This window comes from Haliotis rufescens, unplaced genomic scaffold, assembly GCF_023055435.1.
Source record: "Haliotis rufescens isolate VD_foot unplaced genomic scaffold, xgHalRufe1.0.p SCAF_4, whole genome shotgun sequence".
Classification (NCBI taxonomy): domain Eukaryota; kingdom Metazoa; phylum Mollusca; class Gastropoda; order Lepetellida; family Haliotidae; genus Haliotis; species Haliotis rufescens.
In genome coordinates this window covers 65,320,584-65,344,479 of record NW_025964112.1, presented here as the reverse complement: position 1 = coordinate 65,344,479, position 23,896 = coordinate 65,320,584, and the positions used below count along the sequence as shown (strand labels likewise).

The window sequence follows — 23,896 nt, the reverse complement described above, 5'->3', positions numbered from 1 at the left end:
GTTACAGCAGCGATAGACGGTCATACTGCAGTGGTAGACAGATACAGCAGCGATAGACGGTCATACTGCAGTGGTAGACAGATACAGCAGCGATAGACGGTCATACTGCAGTGGTAGACAGATACAGCTGCGATAGACGGTCATACTGCAGTGGTAGACAGTTACAGCAGCGATAGACGGTCATACTGCAGTGGTAGACAGTTACAGTAGCGATAGACAGTCATACTGCAGTGGTAGACAGTAACAGCAGCGATAGACGGTCATACTGCAGTGGTAGACAGTAACAGCAGCGATAGACGGTCATACTGCAGTGGTAGACAGTTACAGCAGCGATAGACGGTCATACTGCAGTGGTAGACAGTAACAGCAGCGATAGACGTTCATACTGCAGTGGTAGACAGTTACAGCAGCGATAGACGGTCATGCTGCAGTGGTAGACAGTTACAGCAGCGATAGACGGTCATACTGCAGTGGTAGACAGATACAGCAGCGATAGACGCTCATACTGCAGTGGTAGACAGTTACAGCAGCGATAGACGGTCATACTGCAGTGGTAGACAGTTACAGCAGCGATAGACGGTCATACTGCAGTGGTAGACAGATACAGCAGCGATAGAAAGTCATACTGCAGTGGTAGACAGTTACAGTAGCGATAGACGGTCATACTGCAGTGGTAGACAGTTACAGCAGCGATAGACGGTCATACTGCAGTGGTAGACAGATACAGCAGCGATAGACGGTCATACTGCAGTGGTAGACGGTTACATCTGTGGTTGACAGTTACGATGCAGTTGTAGACAGTCATGGTGCAGTGGTAGACCGTCACACTGTGGAGGTAGACGGTCACACTGCAGTGAAAAGGTTTCACTCTTGACTGTCTAGCCACATTTCCTCCACGTTGGATCAAAGACAAAAAGACTCCCAAGCGTTCCCGTAGCCGGGGTTAATTTCAAATTGTGGGTAGATTAGCGTCTTATCTGTGAGCGGTCCGAGAGTCGTCCATCGCTACATCAATGAGAGAAAAGATGGACAGACTTAGACCAGCCTCATTCTCCAATTACCGACAAATGAGTCTCCGGTCAACTACCCTCAATGTGGCGTCCAAATCCACGCAGTATGACGCCACAGATTCACGCGAGTCTCTCACGAGCCTTTTATAGCCTCGACAAATAATTCCAAAACAATAAAAGTTGATCTTCGGGGCAATTTGGCACAGGATGAAGCTGAAAGCGTAATGATCCCGAGATGTCCCATGTTCTTGTAATGTGGCTGTGAAATGATCAGAGATTTGCCAACAATTAGTGAAGCCCCCGACTCGGTCCTTTATCGCAGAACAAAGTGGTAATTTGCTCCGTCCGCCTCCGAGGGGCGGTAAAGGCAATAGGCGAAATCCTCTATAAATGGAATTACAATTTTATGGATTTGAGATAATTTGTCCTCGGGTGTGGCGAGTGATTAGCCAGAGGTTGCTAACTCTGGGAGTCGACGTGGGAAGGTGGCTCCTGTCACTGAAGGCAGATTTCCACGTCTATACCCTTCAGCCCACACACGCCACTCTCTCGCATACCATCAAACAGCATCACGGCATACCTACCCGTCCATCACTCATCACGGCATACCCACCCGTCCATCACTCATCACGGCATATCTACTCGTCCGTTCACTCATCACGGCATACCCACCCGTCCCTCACTCATCACGGCATACCTACCCGTCCATCACTCATCACGGCATACCCACCCGTCCATCACTCATCACGGCATACCTACTCGTCCGTTCACTCATCACGGCATACCCATCCGTCCCTCACTCATCACGGCATACCCACCCGTCCATCACTCATCACGGCATACCCACCCGTCCATCACTCATCACGGCATACCCACCCGTCCATCACTCATCACGGCATACCAACCCTTCCATCACTCATCACGGCATACCCACCCGTCCATCACTCATCACGGCATACCTACCCGTCCGTTCACTCATCACGGCATACCCATCCGTCCCTCACTCATCACGGCATACCAACCCTTCCATCACTCATCACGGCATACCCACCCGTCCATCACTCATGACAACCCGTCCATCACACATCACGGCATACCTACTCGTCCGTTCACTCATCACGGCATACCCACCCGTCCATCACTCATCACGGCATACCTACCCGTCCGTTCACTCATCACGGCATACCCACCCGTCCGTTCACTCATCACGGCATACCCACCCGTCCGTTCACTCATCACGGCATACCCACCCGTCCATCACTCATGCCAACCCGTCCGTTCACTCATCACGGCATACCTACCCGTCCGTTCACTCATCACGGCATACCCACACGTCCATCACTCATCACGGCAAACCCACCCGTCCATTCACTCATCACGGCATACCCACCCGTCCGTTCACTCATCACGGCATACCAACCCGTCCGTTCACTCATCACGGCATACCAACCCGTCCATTCACTCATCACGACATACCCACCCATCCATTCACTATGTTTTCCTTCAAATATTCAATACTAAGATTCAACCTATTCCTTTATATGGTGCGGAATTATAGGGCGTAGACAGATTTGAAAAAAAATAGAACAAGTGCATATTACGGTTTGTAAGAAGTTTCTTAACGTTGGTTTGCAAACACCAAATGCTATTGTGTATGGGGAATGCAGTCCATACCCTCTATATATAAATGCTATGTGTCGTTCTGTAAAGTATTGGCTGAAAGTGATTGAAATGGACAAAGATAGGATACCAAGAAAATCGTATAATATGCTTGTATATAACGATAAGTGTGGCCATCCCAACTATGCTTTTTCTATTCGTTCCATATTATTTTCTCATGGATTTGGAGTAGTTTGGATCAGTCAAGCTGTTGGCGACAAACCATCATTCATTAATAATTTTAAAAACGCTTTGATAAATTTGTTCTGCCAATCATGGAATAGTACTATCAAGGCTTGTTCTAGGTACATCCTGTATAAAGAGTTTAAAAGTCTCCTGGAACCAGCAAAATACCTTTCCATTATTGCTGAAACAAAATATCGAAATGTTATGATAAGGTTTAGAGCCGGGCTACTAAGACTTAAGGTAAACGAAGGTAGATGGGCTGATATTGATGTATGTTTACGGCTCTGCCCCATATGTGAAACAAGTATAGAGAATGAATATCATTTTACTTAAGAATGTGAATATTACAACGATATTAGATATTAGATATTATATTATATTTCAAATGTATGTATTGTATATGGGCCAGTGGCCTTAGTACAAATAAAAGACTCCACTCATCACGGCATACCCTACCACCCATCCACTCATCACGGCATACCCACCCACCCATCCACTCATCACGGCATACCCTACCACTCATCCACTCATCACGGCATACCCACCTACCCATCCACTCATCACCACATACCCATCCGTTCATTCGCTCATCACCACATACCTACCCATCCCCTCATATATCTGTGACTCACACATACCCACGACTCACACATACCCACCCGTCCATCCACTCACCACCACCCACCCACCCGCCCATCTACCCGTAACTCCTGCCTAAACGTTCCCCGATACCCAGGACACCCACCTGACCGGGGTTCCTCCTCCCAATCTACCCAAACATAGCCTCTGATACCAAGGTGGAAGTCATGTTTTGTTCAGCTTTCTAATAACACCCCTGTCGGTCTAATTCACATCGCACCCGGAATTACAATCCCTGACTAGTTGGTTGCTGATTGTTCCACGGGCACTGCTGATGTGGCTGTATACAGCACCTGTGTTCGCCTCTGTGGGGATGCACTTGATGTTTCAACTGCACGTCGAGAGAGGAACATCAGGGGTGGCGAGTGCAGCCTGGCTAGGTCACTGAAATACACCACTACAATAGATGATCATTACACGAGGAAATTACACACATCGCCTTTGTCGCACTACAGATTCGGGTACCTGTTGACCTGGGAAATTACAGTGAAATATTTATTCATTCCCATGGCTAGTTGACTTTTCTGTATATGGATCATTAACACGAGAATTAAGGGTCTATAATATCAGTAACGATGAAATATTTCAGATTTTTTTACAACAGGCACTTACCTGCTGTGACAATTTGTGCGTGTCCTGTCGGAGTGGTGCCCGGATGGAGAGCAACCAAGACGTTTCATGGCCGACGCACTAGAAGCAATAGGATGAATATTGAATTACTTAATATGAACTGCCAACCATCATGAGAATAAATCGGTATAACTCGAACTCCGTTATATTGATATGTCGTTTAAGACATTGTATTGTGTAAAGAAAATACACGTGTCATGTGTGTCAGCGGTGGACGCTCGACTGTCATCATGAATAATTATTTAATAATGGAATGTGTCCAAATTCAGAGATAGTCCACACTAGCATTATCATACTACTACTACTACTACTACTACTACTACTACTACTACTACTACTACTAACGACCCGTGAAGATCTCGGTTAGCAGCAACTCATGAGGCGACAATGCAGGTCGTAAGAGGCGACTAACGGGATCGGGTGGTCAGGCTCGCGGACTTGGTTGATGCATGTGATTGTATACCATTTGCGCAGATTGATGCTCATGATTTCACTCACCGGATTGTCTGGTCCAGACTCGATCATTTACAGACCGCCATCATACAGCTGGTATATTGCTGAGCGCGGCGTTAAACAACAAACAAACAAAACCTTTCAACACTGGCACGATTTGTTACTATAGCAATGAACGTGACATTTCCAAATGTGACAAGAATGATGTCAGATATACAATTCCCTATTTTGACTAGACCGCCTCCGTGGTCTAGTGGTAGAGCGTCTGCCCGGAGAGCGGAAGGTCCGGGGTTCGATCCCGGCCGCGTCATACAAAAAGACGTTAAAAGATTGCATTTGTTGTTACCCTGTCTGGCGTTCGGCATTAAGGGGCTAAAACAAGGACTGGTCGGCTCGGAGTCAGTATACTTTGTCTGAGTGGGGTATTCATGTTAAACTGCGGCATGGTATCTCAGTGAGCTAGCACTATAAATCGGCATAAGTCCGGACTAGTACAAGCAGCAACACACACACATACACGTGCATGCACGTCGCTATATAAGTGCAATAATCTTGGACGCGACGTTAAACCCCATTTCACCTCACCTCACCACTATTTTGACTTGTACTATATGTTCCCGTGATTTTCCAGGTGAACAGTTGACTTGCCTTTACATGTGTTTGGGACGGGTGCAACCAATGGAGCAGGACACGCTCACCTTTTTGCGAACACCTGGTATCATCACTATTTGATAATGATTCACGAACACATGCATATGATACAGTCGGAACCGTACACTCGACAAGAGATTTCTTGTGGTACGTGGAAAGGGTTTTGTCTCTGTTATTTCAACATCCCTTCAAGAACCTTCACAAGGCCTCTTGGCAACACTGTGGACGACCAGACCATGGGTAAATAGAAGGTGTAACATCCAGTTACACGTCTCTGAGTGAGTTTCCGTCTCTGCTGTTTGATTGTTGTTTTTCAAGCTATTCAAGCTATATGACAGCGGTCTGTAAAGTCTGGACCAGACAATCCAGTGACTGATATCATGAGCGTCGGTCTACGCAATTGGGATACGATGATTGGGATTATCCCTGACCCCCCGATCCCGTTAGTCGCCTATTACGACAAGCATAGTCGCCATTTATAGTCAAGCATGGGTTGTGAAGTCGTATTCTATCCCGGATCTTCACGGGTCCAATCTCTACTGCGGGTATTCACAGGCCACAATGGGGGCGGTCGGGTAGCCTAGTGGTTAAAGCGTTAGCTCGTCACGCCGAAGACCCGGGTTCGATTCCCGACATGGCTACAATGTGTGAAGCCCATTTCCGGTGTCCCCCGCCGTGATATTGCTGGAATATTGCTAAAAGCGGCGTAAAACCTCACACACTCACTCACTCACAGGCCACAATGCCAGCCATGCTTCCTGCACTGTATGTTACAAAGGGCGGCACAAAATATTATTGCAAATTACAGGAGAATAGGCTAGGGCCTAGCAATACTCGTAATTCAAACCGAACTTTGTAAGTTAATTCTGCCATACTTTGTGCAACAATCCAGCATTTGACGAGACAATGTCTTATTGTCATAAGGGTCACCAACTCACAATGTCCAGGCCTTGACAGGACAAAGCGACCGTATCAGACAGTGGAGAATACTTCTTTAAGAGTAAGAACATGTTTTCATCCACAAAAGTAACATGCGTTGTTTTTTTCTGGATGTTTTCGAGGGCCATTCTTACAGTCACTTCGACTAACGGAACACCTGGTGTCGTCAATGTAACCTGTACTGAAATGTGTTTCCTGCCTGGCACAGGACCTGTTTACAAGTAAACAAATATGTATAGGCATATAAACATTCCCACACAACAATGCCCTCACTGACAGTCATTAAGCAATAACCTGTATTTAATATTGCATTCATCTTCGTACCCCAAGTAGCTCTGTCATTACGACCTCTTACTCACACAAACACAAACTGTACCCATTGACCCCGCAGTCATGATAAATACATCATTGCCGCTCATGATGTATTCTCGAGGCACACAGTCATGGTCTATATCATAGATAAAGCCAACTGTTTGGCAACACGGGCGAGTGTTCTGTTCGTTGTATCTTGCAGTCATAACGAGGCATGACAAAGTAGTTGAAATAGCCGGTTATAATAGATGATAATGTCTCTCGAAACATCATAGAATAAACGTCGTATTCAATACAGTGATGAATGCACACGGTGTACCCGTTGAACCCAGACATGTTTAGGCAAATTCCTTCAAACAATGCAGCTATTCCATAGGTACAAATCATAAACATTTGATTTCTTTTCTGGTCGTATTTGCACCCGATGACCCCGGTGGAAGGACCGTTGTGGACTATTATGTGTTCTGCATACTACAACAATCCCTGGGCCTGGCGGCTGTCTAGAAGGGCTGAAGGACGCGTTGTCCAGCAGAGACGTTAAGACCCTGTGCTTGTATCAGAAGCATGGAGACTTTACGTCATGTGATGGTCAGTGCCCCCTGGCGGCTGTCTAGAAGGGCTGAAGGACGCGTTGTCCAGCAGAGACGTTAAGTCCCTGTGCTTGTATCAGAAGCATGGATACTTTACGTCATGTGATGGTCAGTGCCCCCTGGCGGCTGTCTAGAAGGGCTGAAGGACGCGTTGTCCAGCAGAGACGTTAAGACCCTGTGCTTGTATCAGAAGCATGGAGACTTTACGTCATGTGATGGTCAGTGCCCCCTGGCGGCTGTCTAGAAGGGCTGAAGGACGCGTTGTCCAGCAGAGACGTTAAGACCCTGTGCTTGTATCAGAAGCATGGATACTTTACGTCATGTGATGGTCAGTGCCCCCTGGCGGCTGTCTAGAAGGGCTGAAGGACGCGTTGTCCAGCAGAGACGTTAAGACCCTGTGCTTGTATCAGAAGCATGGAGACTTTACGTCATGTGATGGTCAGTGCATCCTGGCGGCTGTCATTTCATACTTCCCTGGCGAGACAGTAATCCGGTAGTTTCCTTCACGCAGATGGGTTCGAATCCACATATGGTCGTGAAAGCCTTCACTGGTGTTCCTCGATATAAAGTGACATCAATATCGGTAAATGCAGTGTAAAACGTATTTAAGTCAATCACCAACGTCTCTCGTTTACGTATATGTGTTTATTTCACGTCCGTCTTAAATTGCGTCTCGCCATCGCTCAGGTCTCTTATTCACTGTCGTCTCCCATTCACTACCGTCTCTAATTAACTGACGTCTAATATCCCACTACGTCTCATATCCAACCACGTCCCATATCCTACTTCGTCTCATATCCAAGCACCCACATCTCATATTCGACTACTTCCCTTATTCTTGGCCGTCTTTAATTTACTGACATCTTTTATCCTATTTAATTCCTCCATATCTCGTATTACTCACTGACGGCAACCACATGCTTACGTCTCATATCCAACCACGTCTCACATCCAACCACGTCTCATATCAAGTCTCTCACATCCAACCACGTCTCATATCCAACCACGTCTCATATCAAGTCTCTCATATCCAACCACGTCTCATATCAAGTCTCTCATAATCAAGTCTCTCACATCCAACCACGTCTCATATCAAACCACATCTCATATCAAGTCTCTCACATCCAACCACGTCTCATATCCAACCACGTCTCACATCCAACCACATCTCATATCAAGTCTCTCACATCCAACCACGTCTCATATCCAACCACGTCTCACATCCAACCACATCTCATATCAAGTCTCTCACATCCAACCACGTCTCATATCCAACCACGTCTCACATCCAACCACATCTCATATCAAGTCTCTCACATCCAACCACGTCTCATATCCAACCACGTCTCACATCCAACCACATCTCATATCAAGTCTCTCACATCCAACCACGTCTCATATCCAACCACGTCTCACATCCAACCACATCTCATATCAAGTCTCTCACATCCAACCACATCTCATATCAAGTCTCTCATATCCAACCACGTCTCTCATTCGCTGTCGTCTCTCTTTCACCAATGTTTGCCATATAATCAAAAAGCAATCTAATCTATTCAGATAGAAACAGAAAAAAACATGGCATATTCCACAACGTCGCACTGATCTGTCTAAACGCTTGTTCGGAAGGTGTCGTCACTTCACTGTGCGCACGTGCAATGCCCGCTCTTCCGTTCAGCGATGCTGCAGCCCCCCCGCGGAGATGAAACAAACCTGTGTCTGTCCTGTCTCACGGGCAAGGTGTCTGCCAGAACACACCTGAGCCGTGAGTTACCGCCATGCTCCCACAAGACAGGGACGACCGCGTTAGAGATGACATGTGATTATTAATAAATTAGCGGGGATGACACTCGACGCGGGATTCAACACAGAAGTGAGAGGCAAAGGAGAAAAGGTCTCCCTTGCGACAAACTACCATCTTCATCAACTTACTGGCATGTCGTTTCAAGTCCTACTGCTGGACACTAACATATGTAGTTGTCAGGTTTATAGTATTTCACGGCCAGACTTAATCTTTCTTGAGCCCAGGTGGGCAGCGGCATCTCCCTCTTTGGCCACACCAGAGTTACCTCCCCTAGTATGAAGTGCACTTACTTAAAAGGAACGGAGTGTTATGACAAATACGGACTTACCTGGCCACAGATTCCAAACATTGTTTAGTTCCTTAACGAGGCGGTGAAAAATAATGCCTGGCACATCACAAGAACGCTCAGTTAAAAGTAGATAAATTTTGTTGATAACAAATGTGTATTGTGATGTATCGTACGTGAAGCGTAGCTTAATGATAAACACTAAGCCATGCATCCTTCTCTGCCAGTTACTGGGAGAATGAAATATAAGCTTTATTAAGTGGGACATGTAGGATATTAAGAACAACATGGCAGATCTGGGCGTCCTGTGCCAGGTGCTGACTCCTCCTTTATCACAGTGTGAGGTGGACAACGCCCGGTCAGATATACCAGAGGCATTGCAGTAGAACGGGAGGCACGGGTGGCCCAGTCGTCTATATGCACCCCAATCTGATGTGCAGAGTTGCGTCCCATGCCGCCCCCCCAAAAACAACAACAACAACAACAACAAAAAAACCAAAAAAACAAAACAAAACAACAACAACCAAAAAAAACAACAGAAAACGAAAAACCAAAACAAAACAACAACAAAAAACCAAAACAAAAACAAACAACAAAGACCCATCGGTTTCATCGGTCATCGGTTCGAAAGTCCGGTTCACCCCGATTATGTTTCTAGGTTTGTCAGCACCATACCCGTGCTCGTGGGTTTCATGAAAGTGGTAACCGTCTGAGACCTGCATCACTTCGGGCTTTCCTCCCACATTAAGCAGACACGCCGTGATATACTAGTAACTGGAATAGTGTTCAAAGCGGCGTAGACCCAACTCTCTCATTCACAGAAGCTGTATCGTTGCTGTATCTGTCTACCACTGCAGTATGACCGTCTATCGCTGCTGTAACTGTCTACCACTGCAGTATGACCGTCTATCGCTACTGTATCTGTCTACCACTGCATCATAACTGTCCACCACTGCTGTGACCTTCCACCTATGCAGTAGTGAGTGAGTGAGTGAGTTTGGTTTTACGCCGCTTTTAGCAATATTCCAGCAATATCACGGCGGGGGACACCAGAAATGCTCATCAACCATTGTACCCATGTTGGGAATCGAACCCTGGTCTTCGGCGTGACGAGCTAACGCTTATACCACAAGGCCACCCCTCGCTGATTACGAATCAGGAGACCTTCAAAACCTTCCTATATTGATATGGTTCTTATGGAGCAGAGAAGCAACGCATTAATTTCACGGACTCCCCGTGCAGATCTGGGTAAGAAAAAGTCTTCACCAACCCATTTTGATCGTAAGAGGCAACTAACGGGATCAGGTGGTCAGGCTCGCTGACTTGATTGATGCATGCCATCGCATCCTAACTGTGTAGATCGATGATCATGATGTCAATCACTGGGTTGTCTGCTCCAGACTGAATAATTTACGGACCTCCGTCCTATAGCTGGAATATCGTTGAGTGCGGCGTTAAACAACAAGCAAACTGACCCTTCTGTAACACATTACCAAGCTGAAAATAGCCTGTGCACCTCGCACCACTGATCCTATCAATCAACGTTGGGTGCGATTAAGATTACATGCTTAAAGAGGGCGACCTTCTTTCCTCAAATTCGAAAAACATTACATAGATGGAAAAATATACCCCCGTGACTAGCGTCAGTGCTACGTTTTCTTATGGTTAACAGCTCGCTCCAAATACAAGAGGGGATTGTTGCTGCCCAGCCTAAGATACGTGTCGGCCTTGTTAACGCTGGAGGGGAGTGAGAATGTTGTCATGTCGGGACAAAGTGAACATGACGCCAATGCATATCATACCACGACACATCAACATTAGCTACCCATTCGATCTATTAACATCTCACCAAGGTCTTGCTTGTGACAAGCTATTGCCGTCATCAGGGCCTTATTTGCGACTATTTCCTGGTGCCATTTAGGTCGTTCTTGTAAATAAATACGTTGTCGAGATCTCCCTTGAGACAACCTTTTGACGTCGTCGAGGTCATCCTTGTGATAACCTTTTGACGTCATGGAGGTTTTCCATGAGAATCTTTGACGTCATCGAGGTCTTCTTTGAGGCAATATATTGACGTCATCGAGGTCATTCTTGTGATAACCTATTGACATCACCGAGGTCTTCCTTTAGACAATCTTTGACATCACCGAGGTCTTCCTTTAGACAATCTTTGACATCACCGAGGTCTTCCTTGTGATAACCTTTTGACATCACCGAGGTCTATTTTGTGATAACCTTTTGGCGCTATCGAGGTCTTACTTGAGACAATCTTTGACGTCGTCTAGGTCATCTTTGTGATAATCTATTGACGTCATCGAGGTCTTCCTATGCACTTGGATTTGGAGAAACAGGATACGTTATTGGTCACAGATTCAATACACGCATTTCTTCTGTGAAAGAAGGAGTCGACCAGTGACATTGTTTCCACAGCACAATCCTGTGAAGACATCCATCATAACTAGTGAACAATTTACTTTTGCAGTGGTCGGTCCCTAAGTCTTTAAGAGATTCATAGGCATTTAGTTGTTGGTAGAAAAACTAATACCACTTAGAATCATGACGGGGCTGTAATTTTGTTGTCCCATCTCTGTCATGGTCTTGGATGTTGTTGTAGATCTCTACTGCAACCCGTTGATTTGTTCATTGGCCAACATTGAGTAAATGCGCAATTTGTATTGTACAGCACAGCTTGCCAGTTTCGTTTGTTTCAAATGAGGAGTGGTGACGTTATCAAACAGCTCAAATCTCTGCCTTGGTCCGACAATATTACCGACAGCAAACCGTCATTGCTGTCAGAGCGGCGGGAAGCCGAATTGTGAAAGTGTTGCCTTGTCACGCCGAAGACCTGGGTTGTATTGCCCACAAGGGTACACTGTGTGAAGCTTAGTTCTAGTTCCCTGGTCGTGTTTGTTTTGTTTGTTTGTTGTTTAACGCCGCACTCAGCAATATCCCAGCTATATAATAGTCGAGTTATAATTAATGTTATATCTGGTTTTGCAGCTGAAAAAAATATCTCCAGACAAAATCCCAGCCCATCATCTGAACAACGAGGTTGGTTGGTTGGCTGGTTTGTTGTTTAATGCCGCACTCAGCAATATTCCAGCCATATGACGGCGGTCTGTCAATAATCGAGTCTTGACCAGACAATCCAGTGATTGATATCATGAGCATAGGTCCACGCAATTGGGATACGATGACATGCATCAACCAACCTACGAGCCTGACCACCCGATCCCGTTAGTCGCCTCTTACGCCAAGCATGGTCCCCTTTTGCAGCAAGTATGGGTTGCTGAAGACCTATTCTACCCCGGATCTTCACGGGTTCCCCTATCGTGACATATCTCATATACTGCAAATACAGCGTAAAACTCATATTCACTCACTCACTCTGATTTGCATATCCCCTTAGATTTGAAAGTGACGTTCCATGACAACACAGTAATCCAGTTCTCCTGTCTAAAGGTAAGCTTTTACCAGTAGACCCCCCCCCCCCCCTCCCCACACGTTAACGCTCCCATTCACACACGTAACTGATTATACCGGCTATACACACGTCAACGGGTATACGCGTGTTGCACGTGTGAGTAGACCTCAATTGCACAGACATAGTTACACAAGTACAGGAGATCATCCTGGCGTTGAGCGGTCTCTCTGTATTATGCATTCAGATTCCAGGTAACAGAGCAATTTTAATCTACATTTTCAAACGTAATTAACGGGCCCAGCAATTAAACGCCACTACAGGTAATATGCCATCTATGCAATATGGCCGCCATACGTCCCATTATTACTTTCTCAACACGTCATGAAGATAAAACTCGGATTGGTGCAGTTACTGAGGACAGGTATAAATGATAATCCGATTCCATATTTCTATTATTTAACAGCTCAATTAATGGCCGATATCTAGATGACCGATGTATGAACGGGGGCAGAGGTGGAGCGCTGGCCATACCTAGTCACGTGATATCCCACGACAAGGGAGGTTATTACCTGAGGATCCCAGTCACCTCACGATATGCAGGTTCTGACATCAAAGTTGGGTCAGCCACTCTTGGGGGCTGTAAAGTACGGGACATTAACGCCTCGCTATACTAATGCTGGTTTATGATGGTAATCAAGGAAGATAATTAACTAGCATGATTAGCAAATGATGGTAGATAATCAAATACTCCTTGCATTGTTTGTGGGGTCAAGGATGAAGTACGTAATACTGAGAAATGAAGGCTAGGGGTAGGGAAAGTAGGATTGTTCAAGGAGGGGAATGAATAGGAGAATGTCGACAACAGATGGATAGATGTGAGGATGAGGCGAAATTGGGTTTTGGATGGTGAGGATGGTGAAGGTGTTGAGGGTGTTGAGGGTGTTGAGGGTGGTGAGAGTGGTGAGAGTGGTGAGAGTGATGAGAGTGTTGAGGATGGTGAGAGTGGTGAAGGTGTTGAGGGTGTTGAGGGTGTTGAGGATGGTGAGAGTGGTGAGAGTGGTGAGAGTGATGAGAGTGTTGAGGATGGTGAGAGTGGTGAAGGTGTTGAGGGTGTTGAGGGTGTTGAGGATGGTGAGAGTGTTGAGGATGGTGAGAGTTGGGAGCGTGGGGAGGGGGGTGATCGTGGAGGTTCGGGAGGATGGTGAGATTGGGCAGGGTGGGGAGGTTGGTGAGGGTAGTGAGGGCGGTCAGGATGTGGTGTGTGGGGACGATGGGGAGGATAGGGAGGATAGTGAAGATGGTGAGGGTAGGGAGCGTGGGAAGGATGGTGAGGGTGGTGAGGTTGGGGAGCGTGGGAAGGATGGTGAGGTTGGTGAGCGTGGGAAGGATGGTGAGGTTGGGGAGCATGGGAAGGATGGTGAGGGTGGTGAGGATGGTGAGGTTGGGGAGCGTGGGAAGGATGGTGAGAATGGTGAGGTTGGGGAGCGTGGGAAGGATGGTGAGGATGGTGAGGTTGGGGAGCGTGGGAAGGATGGTGAGGTTGGGGAGCCAGAGAAGGATGGTGAGGTTGGGGAGCGTGGGAAGGATGGTGAGGTTGGTGAGCGTGGGGAGGATGGTGAGGTTGGGGAGCATGGGAAGGATGGTGAGGAGGGTGAGGTTGGGAAGCATGGGAAGGATGGTGAGGATGGTGAGGTTGGGGAGCGTGGGAAGGATGGTGAGGTTGGGGAGCATGGGAAGGATGGTGAGGAGGGTGAGGTTGGGAAGCATGGGAAGGATGGTGAGGGTGGTGAGGTTGGGGAGCGTGGGAAGGATGGTGAGGATGGTGAGGTTGGGGAGCGTGGGAAGGATGGTGAGGATGGTGAGGTTGGGGAGCGTGGGAAGGATGGTGAGGTTGGGGAGCCAGGGAAGGATTGTGAGGTTGGGGAGCGTGGGAAGGATGGTGAGGTTGGTGAGCGTGGGGAGGATGGTGAGGTTGGTGAGCGTGGGAAGGATGGTGAGGTTGGGGAGCGTGGGGAGGATGGTGAGGATGGTGAGGTTGGGGAGCGTGGGAAGGATGGTGAGGTTGGAGAGCATGGGAAGGATGGTGAGGAGGGTGAGGTTGGGAAGGATGGGAAGGGTGGTGAGCATGGTGAGGTTGGGGAGCGTGGGAAGGATGGTGAGGTTGGTGAGGTTGGGGAGCGTGGGAAGGATGGTGAGGTTGGGGAGCGGGGGAAGGATGGTGAGGATGGTGAGGTTGGGGAGCGCGGGAAGGATGGTGAGGATGGTGAGGTTGGGGAGCGTGGGAAGGATGGTGAAGATGGTGAGGTTGGGGAGCGTGGGAAGGATGGTGAGGATGGTGAGGTTGGGGAGCGTGGGAAGGATGGTGAGGTTGGGGAGCGTGGGAAGGATGATGAGGTTAGGGAGCGTGGGGAGGATGGTGAGGTTGGTGAGGTTGGGGAGCGTGGGAAGGATGGTGAGGGTGTTGAGGATGGTGAGGTTTTGGAGGATGGTGAGGGAAGGGGGCGTGGTGAGAGTGTTGAGGATGGCAAGGGTGTTGAGGGTGTTGAGAGTGTTGAGGGTGTTGAGGCTGGTGATGGTGTTGAGGGTGTTGAGGGTGGTGAGAGTGTTGATGGTGTTAAGGGTGTTGAGGGTGGTGAGGGTGGTGAGTGTGGTGAGGGTGGTGAGTGGTGAGAGTGTTGATGGTGTTATGGGTGTTGAGGGTTTTGAGGGTGTTGAGGATGGTGAGGGTGTTGAGGGTGGTGAGAGTGTTCAGAGTGTTGAGGGTGTTTAGGGTGTTGAGGATGGTGAGGGTGTTGATGATGGTGAGAGTGTTGAGAGTGTTGAGGGTGTTGAGGGTGTTGAGGATGGTGAGGGTGTTGAGGGTGTTGAGAGTGTTGAGGATGGTGAGGGTGTTGAGGATGGTGAGGGTGTTGAGGATGTTGAGGATGGTGAGAGTGGTGAGGGTGTTGAGGATGGTGAGGGTGTTGAGGGTGGTGAGGGTGTTTAGGGTGTTGAGGATGGTGAGGGTGTTGAGGGTGTTGAGGGTGTTGAGGATGGTGAGAGTGGTGAGAGTGTTAAGGGTGTTGAGGGTGGTGAGGGTGTTGAGGATGGTGAGGGTGTTGAGGATGGTGAGAGTGGTGAGGGTGTTGAGGATGGTAAGGGTGTTGAGGATGTTGAGGATGGTGAGAGTGTTGAGGATGGTGAGGGTGTTGAGGATGTTGAGGATGGTGAGGGTGTTGAGGATGGTGAGGGTGTTGAGGATGTTGAGGATGGTGAGAGTGGTGAGGGTGTTGAGGGTGTTGAGGGTGTTGAGGATGGTGAGGGTGTTGAGGATGTTGAGGATGGTAAGAGTGTTGAGAGAGTTGAGGATGTTGAGGGTGTTGAGGGTGTTGAGGGTGTTGAGGGTGTTGAGAGTGTTGAGGATGGTGAGGGTGTTGAGGATGGTGAGGGTGTTGAGGATGTTGAGGATGGTGAGAGTGGTGAGGGTGTTGAGGATGGTGATGGTGTTGAGGATGGTGAGGGTGTTTAGGGTGTTGAGGATGGTGAGGGTGTTGAGGGTGTTGAGGGTGTTGAGGGTGTTGAGGATGGTGAGAGTGGTGAGAGTGTTAAGGGTGTCGAGGGTGGTGAGGGTGTTGAGGGTGTTGAGGATGGTGAGGGTGTAGAGGGTGTTGAGGGTGTAGAGGGTGTTGAGGATGTAGAGGGTGTTGAGGATTGGGAGGGTGCTGAGGATGGTGACGGTGGTGAGGGTGGGAAGGATGGTGAGAGTGGTGAGAGTGTTAAGGGTGTTGAGGGTGGTGAGTGTGGTGAGAGTGGTGAGAGTGGTGAGGGTGGTGAGGGTGTTGAGGGTGTTGAGGATGGTGAGGGTGTAGAGGGTGTTGAGGGTGTAGAGGGTGTTGAGTATGTAGAGGGTGTTGAGGATTGGGAGGGTGCTGAGGATGGTGACGGTGGTGAGGGTGGGAAGGATGGTAAGGGTAGGGTAGGGTTGGTATGATGGTGAGATTGGGCAGTGTGGGCAGGTTGGTGAGGGTAGTGAAGGGGGAAGTTGGTGACGGTGGTGAGGGTGGGGAGGGCGGTCAGGATGTGGTGTGTGGGGACGATGGGGAGGGTAGGGAGGTTGGTGAGGGTAGGAAACGTGGGAAGGATGGTGAGGATGGTGAGGTTGGTGAGCGTGGGAAGGATAGTGAGGGTGGGGAGGATGGTGAGGTTGGGCAGCGTGGGAAGAATGGTGAGGATGGTGAGGTTGGGGAGCGTGGGAAGGATGGTGAGGGTGGTGAGGTTGGGGAGCGTAGGAAGGATGGTGAGGGTGGGGAGGATGGTGAGGTTTTGAAGGGTGGTGAGGATGGTGAGATTGGGCAGCGTGGAGAGGAGAAGTTGGGGAGGATGGAGAGGTTGGTGAGGGTAGGGAGGGTTTGGAGGATGGTGAGGTTGGGGAGGATTGTGAGATTGGGCAGCGTGGGGAGGTTGGTGAGGGTAGTGAGGGGGGAAGGTGGTGAAGGTGGTGAGGGCGGTCAGGATGTGGTGTGTGGGGACGATGGGGAGGGTGGGGAGGATGGTGAGGTGGGGAGGATGGTGAGGGTAGGAGCCGGAAAAGTGTGGGCTTTTGGGTTGGATGATGATGATGGGTAAATCTGTTGTGAAAAGGAGATTTGGAAAACGAAATGGTGGTAATCCGATATGTAAATGTTGAAACCAATCTCGAATGAGAAGTCGACACTGCTTTTCCTGGGTCAAAATCTATCATGATGTTGCGGCGCCATAATACCTCGCTCATTGGGCATAAGATTTTAATGTTTGCAATATAATTCACATTTCATTTCTATTATGAGCGATTTCCTTGGAATTAAGATGTCGATTAGGGGTCTATTATATGATCTGAACTAACAGATTGACAAAACCTCATGCACCCATTAGCAAATGGAAACCCCGTTGTCATAATTACATTATTACTCTTTCACGTAAAGCAGGATGCTTACAATTCTTTTCAAATCGTTGTTTTCTATTATATTTTTATGGACGTAAATCACCATTATGGAAATGTCAGGGATACGCGATATAAACGTACATTGTTCTTACGGGTCTGATTTCCTTATTTTATTCATCTGCAGCACGAGATATCATGAGCTTTATAATTATCTTTATATCAGTAATACACAAAGAAAACACACGCAGAGAAACTATTCATTTCCGGCTTCACTCTCAATGAATATACTTTACTGATTTCCGAAAAAAATAATCAGTGGTACGCCACTGGATATCAATGGGATTACGCCCCTTTGCCCGTCATCCCTGTGTGAGGTAGACAATCATCAATATGGCGCCTTGGGACAATTGCACATAAAACGATCAATTTTACGCGCGAAAGAGTATAAGAAAGGAACTGATTTTTGCAGTAACTGGGAAAATATTATAGTGGTGTAATAAAAATGTCTAATTAATTTCCACTATTTAAATTGGCCACCTGTAGAGCCGACGCTCATCGGTTGGCGTGACACCGTCCCGAGATCCAAGGGGGACAACAAAGATGGACACCCTTAATAACTGATTGAATGCTTCAGTACATTTCTATTTTGTTTGACACGCTTAGTGCTTTAAATGTCATATCTTAATTCTGCCAAATATAACAATAAAGTTTTTTATAATTTTTCACTGGTAGGCGAGGGTAAACTTCGTTTTGTCTGTAAAAGCTGATTGGCTTTTCAATATATATGTCATCTAGTTGATGATGCTAGATGCCCCTCTGCGCTAGCCCTGACACTGTTCCTCAATCAGATTCTTGGAGGCAGCTGCTTCCCTTTGAAATAGAGATTATGCTTATTTAAACATCCAGTTAGTTAAAAGAACACTGTTTGAACCTGTTCTAATCAGCTGACCAGGGGTGGAAAACAAGTTTCTAGTTCCCACTTTTCCCTTTATAGCTACAGCCTTTTCTTTTTTATAAAGAAGACATCTGTGCATATATTTCATTGCATGGTAAGCTTGCATGGTAAGCTTGCATGGTAAGCTTGCAAGGGTGTGCGTGAATTTCCAGGGGGTCAAAATTACATTAATTGAAGGAAAAATCTGAAATCCAAGACATAACTTGGATAATTTGATGACTTAATAACTATGTTACAACCAATGTTGTCAAATTATTCATTTGGGAAGCCTCTTTTCCCCTCGTGGCCAACTGACTATTAGTGAAGACCTGGGTCCACTTGCACAAAGCGATCTTAGCGCTAAGATGATTGTAACTCCCATACTTTAGCATAGGCTTACGATAGTCTTAGCGCTATGATCGCTTTATGCAAGTGGACCTAGTATAAAAACGATTGACAGTACTGGAACCACGAGGCTATCCCATCTGATCTATCAATGAATCCGGGATTGAATTCAAGATGTCTATAAAATCATTTTACATGTCGAACACGTGGAAAGAAAGCACCGTGTGATCTGTTGCACAGTTTGATTTGACGGTGAATTGAACCTATCATTCTCGATATCGACCTTGATATGCGCACATTGGCTTAGGTAATTTGGTGATATTTAAATTTTCAGATATCTAATATTGTTTCGTCCACATGGGTTATACATATCGCGTAAAACGAATGGGATATATGTGCATATGATAGTTATAATGTCAAATAAACATGGAAATCGAGATATCCTTAACTGATCTCGAATGAGAGGAATCAACAATGTTTCAAATTTAAGCACTCTCGCGACAGGTCCAGACTGAATAAGTACTCACGCACTCCCCCACCCAAAATCCCACACTTCCAGCTACTCCCTCACCCAAAATCCCCGCCATCTACCCACTCACTCACTCGCTCACCTACGCACTCACTCACTCGCTCACTGGTTCACCCAAAATACCACCCACCCACCCACGCACGCACTCACTCACTCACTCACTCACTCACTCACTCACTCACTCACTCAGTCACTGGTTTACCCTAAATCCCATCCACCCACTCACTCACTCAGTCACTGGTTCACCCACAATCCCACCAACGCATCCTCTCAATCCCTCACTGGTTCGTCCAAAATCCCACCCACCCACCCACCCACCCACCCATCCACTCACTCACTCACTCACACGCTCGCTCACCCAAAAACCAACCCACACACCCACTCACTCGCTCACTCATTCGTTTTTTATAAGATGACTTAAGTGGGACAGTCTATTCCGCTAGACTGGCAATAAACTTTGTAAATTCCTATGTCTGTTGTCCGTAGACCGAGCGTGTTACTACCCAATAAGAATCGTTTGTAGAGTCGCAGCTGAAGCTCCTGTGACTGACAACCTTTGGGCATTCCGGAGTCAGATATAACGTGTCGTGAACGTTTCAGTCTCTGAGTTGAAGAGATCTTAATCCGTTTCAAGGGGCGAATATTTACACTAATTTGCACGTTTGTATCTCGTAACGGTTTTGAGGCCAATATGTGTATGATCCAAGTGATAAGAGCGCGACAGAAGCTTTCGTGAAACTATCAACAAGGCAATTGTTGCAAACCAGTCGTATCAACGGCGTAATGGTATGACCACCCAAACACAACACTGACTCACTTAATGATGGTATCAGTGCTCTCCCCTTTTGAACTCTTCGGCGTTAGCGGTGATTATCGATCTACCTGCCCCACACCTGAACACTTTGATGTTCGCCGCCTCGTGTCGACGTGCGGCACGACCAAGGATTGCCCCTCCCCCTCCCCCTGCAACATAGATGTGTGATGGGACCCTGTTTGCTGTGAAATATGCATGTTTGTATACAGGCTTATCTCCATACACAAGAGTCAGTACATGTTGAACTAACAAACGGCATATTTCAAATGTGTAAACTAAATTTCTTGACCCGTTTCAATTTAATCGATCATTTAATACGTATGATTTCACGTTGTCAGATAATCTAACACCTGTGCTCTCCTGTTAAAGCTTTATGATGATGATGATGATGATGATGAATTTGGGTTGTAAGGATACATTTTGCCGCGATACGATATATATCTCGGTAGCAATGTCGCAGTACACGTTACGACACTTGAAAACGTCAACGTCAACGTCAACGTCAACGCCAGAGAATAACCGGCCTCGATTATCCAGCGAAACAGATGCCATTGGGCGGGAAAGGCAAAATGTCGGTGAGAATTACATGAATGGATAACTGAAAATTAGTGATGACACCAGGTGTTGGTGAAAAGAAACCGATGCCATGCTAAGAGACCTTATTCCATCACCGAAGGTAATGAATGGAATCATCGGTGAGTTTAGTTAATAAATGGAACGTGACTTGTGACCTCTTGTACATTCCGGCCGAAATGGTATTTTACAATTAGTTTTCATAAAACGTTATGGTCAGTCATAGACATAATTGTATCATTTTGTATCGATGCATAACCTCACAGAGTATCGCGATGTATCGAATGTTCGGTGTATCGTCAAATAGCTAACAATGACACGCTTTTCGTCCTTTGTTCATATTTGGTTGTTGATGTCCATGTCGCCCAGGATCCTTTGTCAGATGTCAGAATAACCACGCCACTCTGACGCCTCGTGGTTTAAACAATAGTTGAGTTTTTGTGGTTTGTGTTGTTTGTAGCTCCAATAACCCAATATAGCCACAAAACTACTGGAAAATGTACTCTTGAAATTAGATTCTGACAAAAAACAGACAGACCCTGTAAACGGAGGGGCAAACGAAAGTATTTCATGTAATTTAAAATTGAAAGAACTGTTGTTAAATCTAAATTGTCAATTTAACCAACAGTTTTTAAAGGGTAATTTGTGGCTGTGTAAGTGTGTGTAAAAATATACTGCCCCTAATATACCCCTACCATGTTTGAAATGTAAATTTGTTGATACCTATTGGCAATTTTTAATATGCTAATTATGTTTTAAGTTTTAAAATTTTAAATCAAGTTATATTTAGAGAAAAAATTTAAAGAAAAAAATCTGTGAGTGCTGACTAAGCGCCAGTAAAGTTTTTTATATGTTATCACTAATTTAAATGGAAATTCAAAATAATCAACTGAAGATAGTTTCTTTTGCCCCTCAGTATATATTCATGGTCAAGGCTGGGGCACCTGGATACATCTACACAGAGACATCTTTAGATGGAACTGGTTTGATTCCACGTAAAAGAGTCGCCAGCTTCACATTTTGATATGCAAATAACCGGGGAACAAATACATCAACTTAACTGTCTCTTTACCAATTTTCACATGGGAATTATCTAAATACCATGTACCCGTGTATGAGTGATGTATAAATCCACATCTTATCTCGACCCGCCTGGTTCTCCGTCTCCAGTAGACATATTTGAGTTGAATGTCCTACTTTCAAGAAATGCCTCCCACAACTGTGATGAAAAGCTCTCGAGTTATGTCGCCTTCATGCCCACTCAGGGTCATATATCGGTGTAACGAGTTATCATAGATCTTCAGAATACAATCAAGGGCATATCAACGATGCGTTGCTATTTGTTCAAAATATGTAAAACATGACTCTTGAGCCCCATTCAAATGTCTTTTTGTGTGATCAGAATTTGTAAATAACACATTACAATACAGATGTTAAGTATAAACATCAGCTTTGATTTGGTTGATATGAAACTGTAGCATGTTTAACGATGGTGTGTTGAATGTTTGTTCACCTTTGATTCCGCGTCGTGTACCCATTTCTCACGGTGGCGTCGAAACAAAGTCGTTAGATTGCCTGAAGTCGACCTATCACGACCTACGATGAGCATAGTATCATTTGTGAATACTCGTACACATTGCATCTAGGACACACCTATATCATCTGTGAATACTCGTATACACTACCTCTAGGACACACTGCTATCATCTGTGAATACTGGTATAGACGGCCTCTAGGACAGACTGCTATCATCTGTGAATACTGGTATAGACGGCCTCTAGGACACACTGCTATCATCTGTGAATACTGGTATAGACTGCCTCTAGGACACACTGCTATCATCTGTGAATACTGGTATAAACGGCCTCTAGGACAGACTGCTATCATCTGTGAATACTCGTATACACTACCTCAAGGACACACTGCTATCATCTGTGAATACTCGTATATACTACCTCTAGGACACACCTATATCATCTGTGAATACTCGTATACACTACCTCTAGGACACACTGCTATCATCTGTGAATACTCGTATACACTACCTCAAGGACACACCTATATCATCTGTGAATACTCGTATACACTACCTCTAGGACACACTGCTATTATCTGTGAATACTCGTATATACTACCTCTAGGACACACCTATATCATCTGTGAATACTCGTATAGACTGCCTCTAGGACACACTGCTATCATCTGTGAATACTCGTATACACTACCTCTAGGACACACTGCTATCATCTGTGAATACTCGTATATACTACCTCTAGGACACACCTATATCATCTGTGAATACTCGTATAGACTGCCTCTTGGACACACTGCTATCATCTGTGAATACTCGTATAGACTGCCTCTAGGACAGACTGCAATTATCTGTGAATACTCGTATAGACTGCCTCTAGGACACACTGCTATCATCTGTGAATACTCGTATAGACTGCCTCTAGGACACACTGCTATCATCTGTGAATACTCGTATAGACTGCCTCTAGGACACACTGCTATCATCTGTGAATACTGGTATAGACTGCCTCTATGACACACTGCTATCATCTGTGAATACTCGTATAGACTGCCTCTAGGACACACTGCTCTCATCTGTGAATACTCGTATACCCTGCCTCTAGGACACACTGCTATCATCTGTGAATACTCGTATACACTACCTCTAGGACACACTGCTATCATCTGTGAATACTCGTATACACTACCTCAAGGACACACTGCTATCATCTGTGAATACTCATATACACTGCCTCTAGGACAGACTGCAATCATCTGTGAATACTCGTATAGACTGCCTCTAGGACACACTGCTATCATCTGTGAATACTCGTATACACTACCTCAAGGACACACTGCTATCATCTGTGAATACTCATATACACTGCCTCTAGGACAGACTGCAATCATCTGTGAATACTCGTATAGACTGCCTCTAGGACACACTGCTATCATCTGTGAATACTCGTATAGACTGCCTCTAGGACACACTGCTCTCATCTGTGAATACTCGTATAGACTGCCTCTAGGACACACTGCTCTCATCTGTGAATACTCGTATAGACTGCCTCTAGGACAGACTGCAATTATCTGTGAATACTCGTATAGACTGCCTCTAGGACACACTGCTCTCATCTGTGAATACTCGTATAGACTGCCTCTAGGACAGACTGCTATCATCTGTGAATACTCGTATAGACTGCCTC

At 46.3% G+C, this 23,896-nt stretch overlaps 2 protein-coding genes across 2 annotated transcripts; one reads left to right on the top strand and one right to left on the bottom strand.

The window, feature by feature from the left end:
- The first annotated feature begins 14,168 nt into the window (after nucleotides 1-14,168).
- On the top strand, nucleotides 14,169-15,253 carry LOC125372296 (fibril-forming collagen alpha chain-like). Its single transcript, XM_048381621.1, has 2 exons — nucleotides 14,169-14,180; nucleotides 14,222-15,253. Exons 1-2 carry the CDS (start codon nucleotides 14,169-14,171, stop codon nucleotides 15,251-15,253), a joined length of 1,044 nt encoding a protein of 347 aa, XP_048237578.1.
- A 96-nt stretch (nucleotides 15,254-15,349) lies between these two features.
- On the bottom strand, nucleotides 15,350-19,855 carry LOC125372295 (mucin-2-like). The gene is made up of 5 exons (XM_048381620.1): nucleotides 19,795-19,855; nucleotides 16,695-17,190; nucleotides 16,005-16,491; nucleotides 15,647-15,973; nucleotides 15,350-15,565 (listed from the first exon to the last, which is right to left on the bottom strand). The coding sequence occupies exons 1-5, from the start codon at nucleotides 19,853-19,855 to the stop codon at nucleotides 15,350-15,352; spliced, it is 1,587 nt and encodes a 528-aa protein (XP_048237577.1).
- Nucleotides 19,856-23,896: the final 4,041 nt, after the last annotated feature.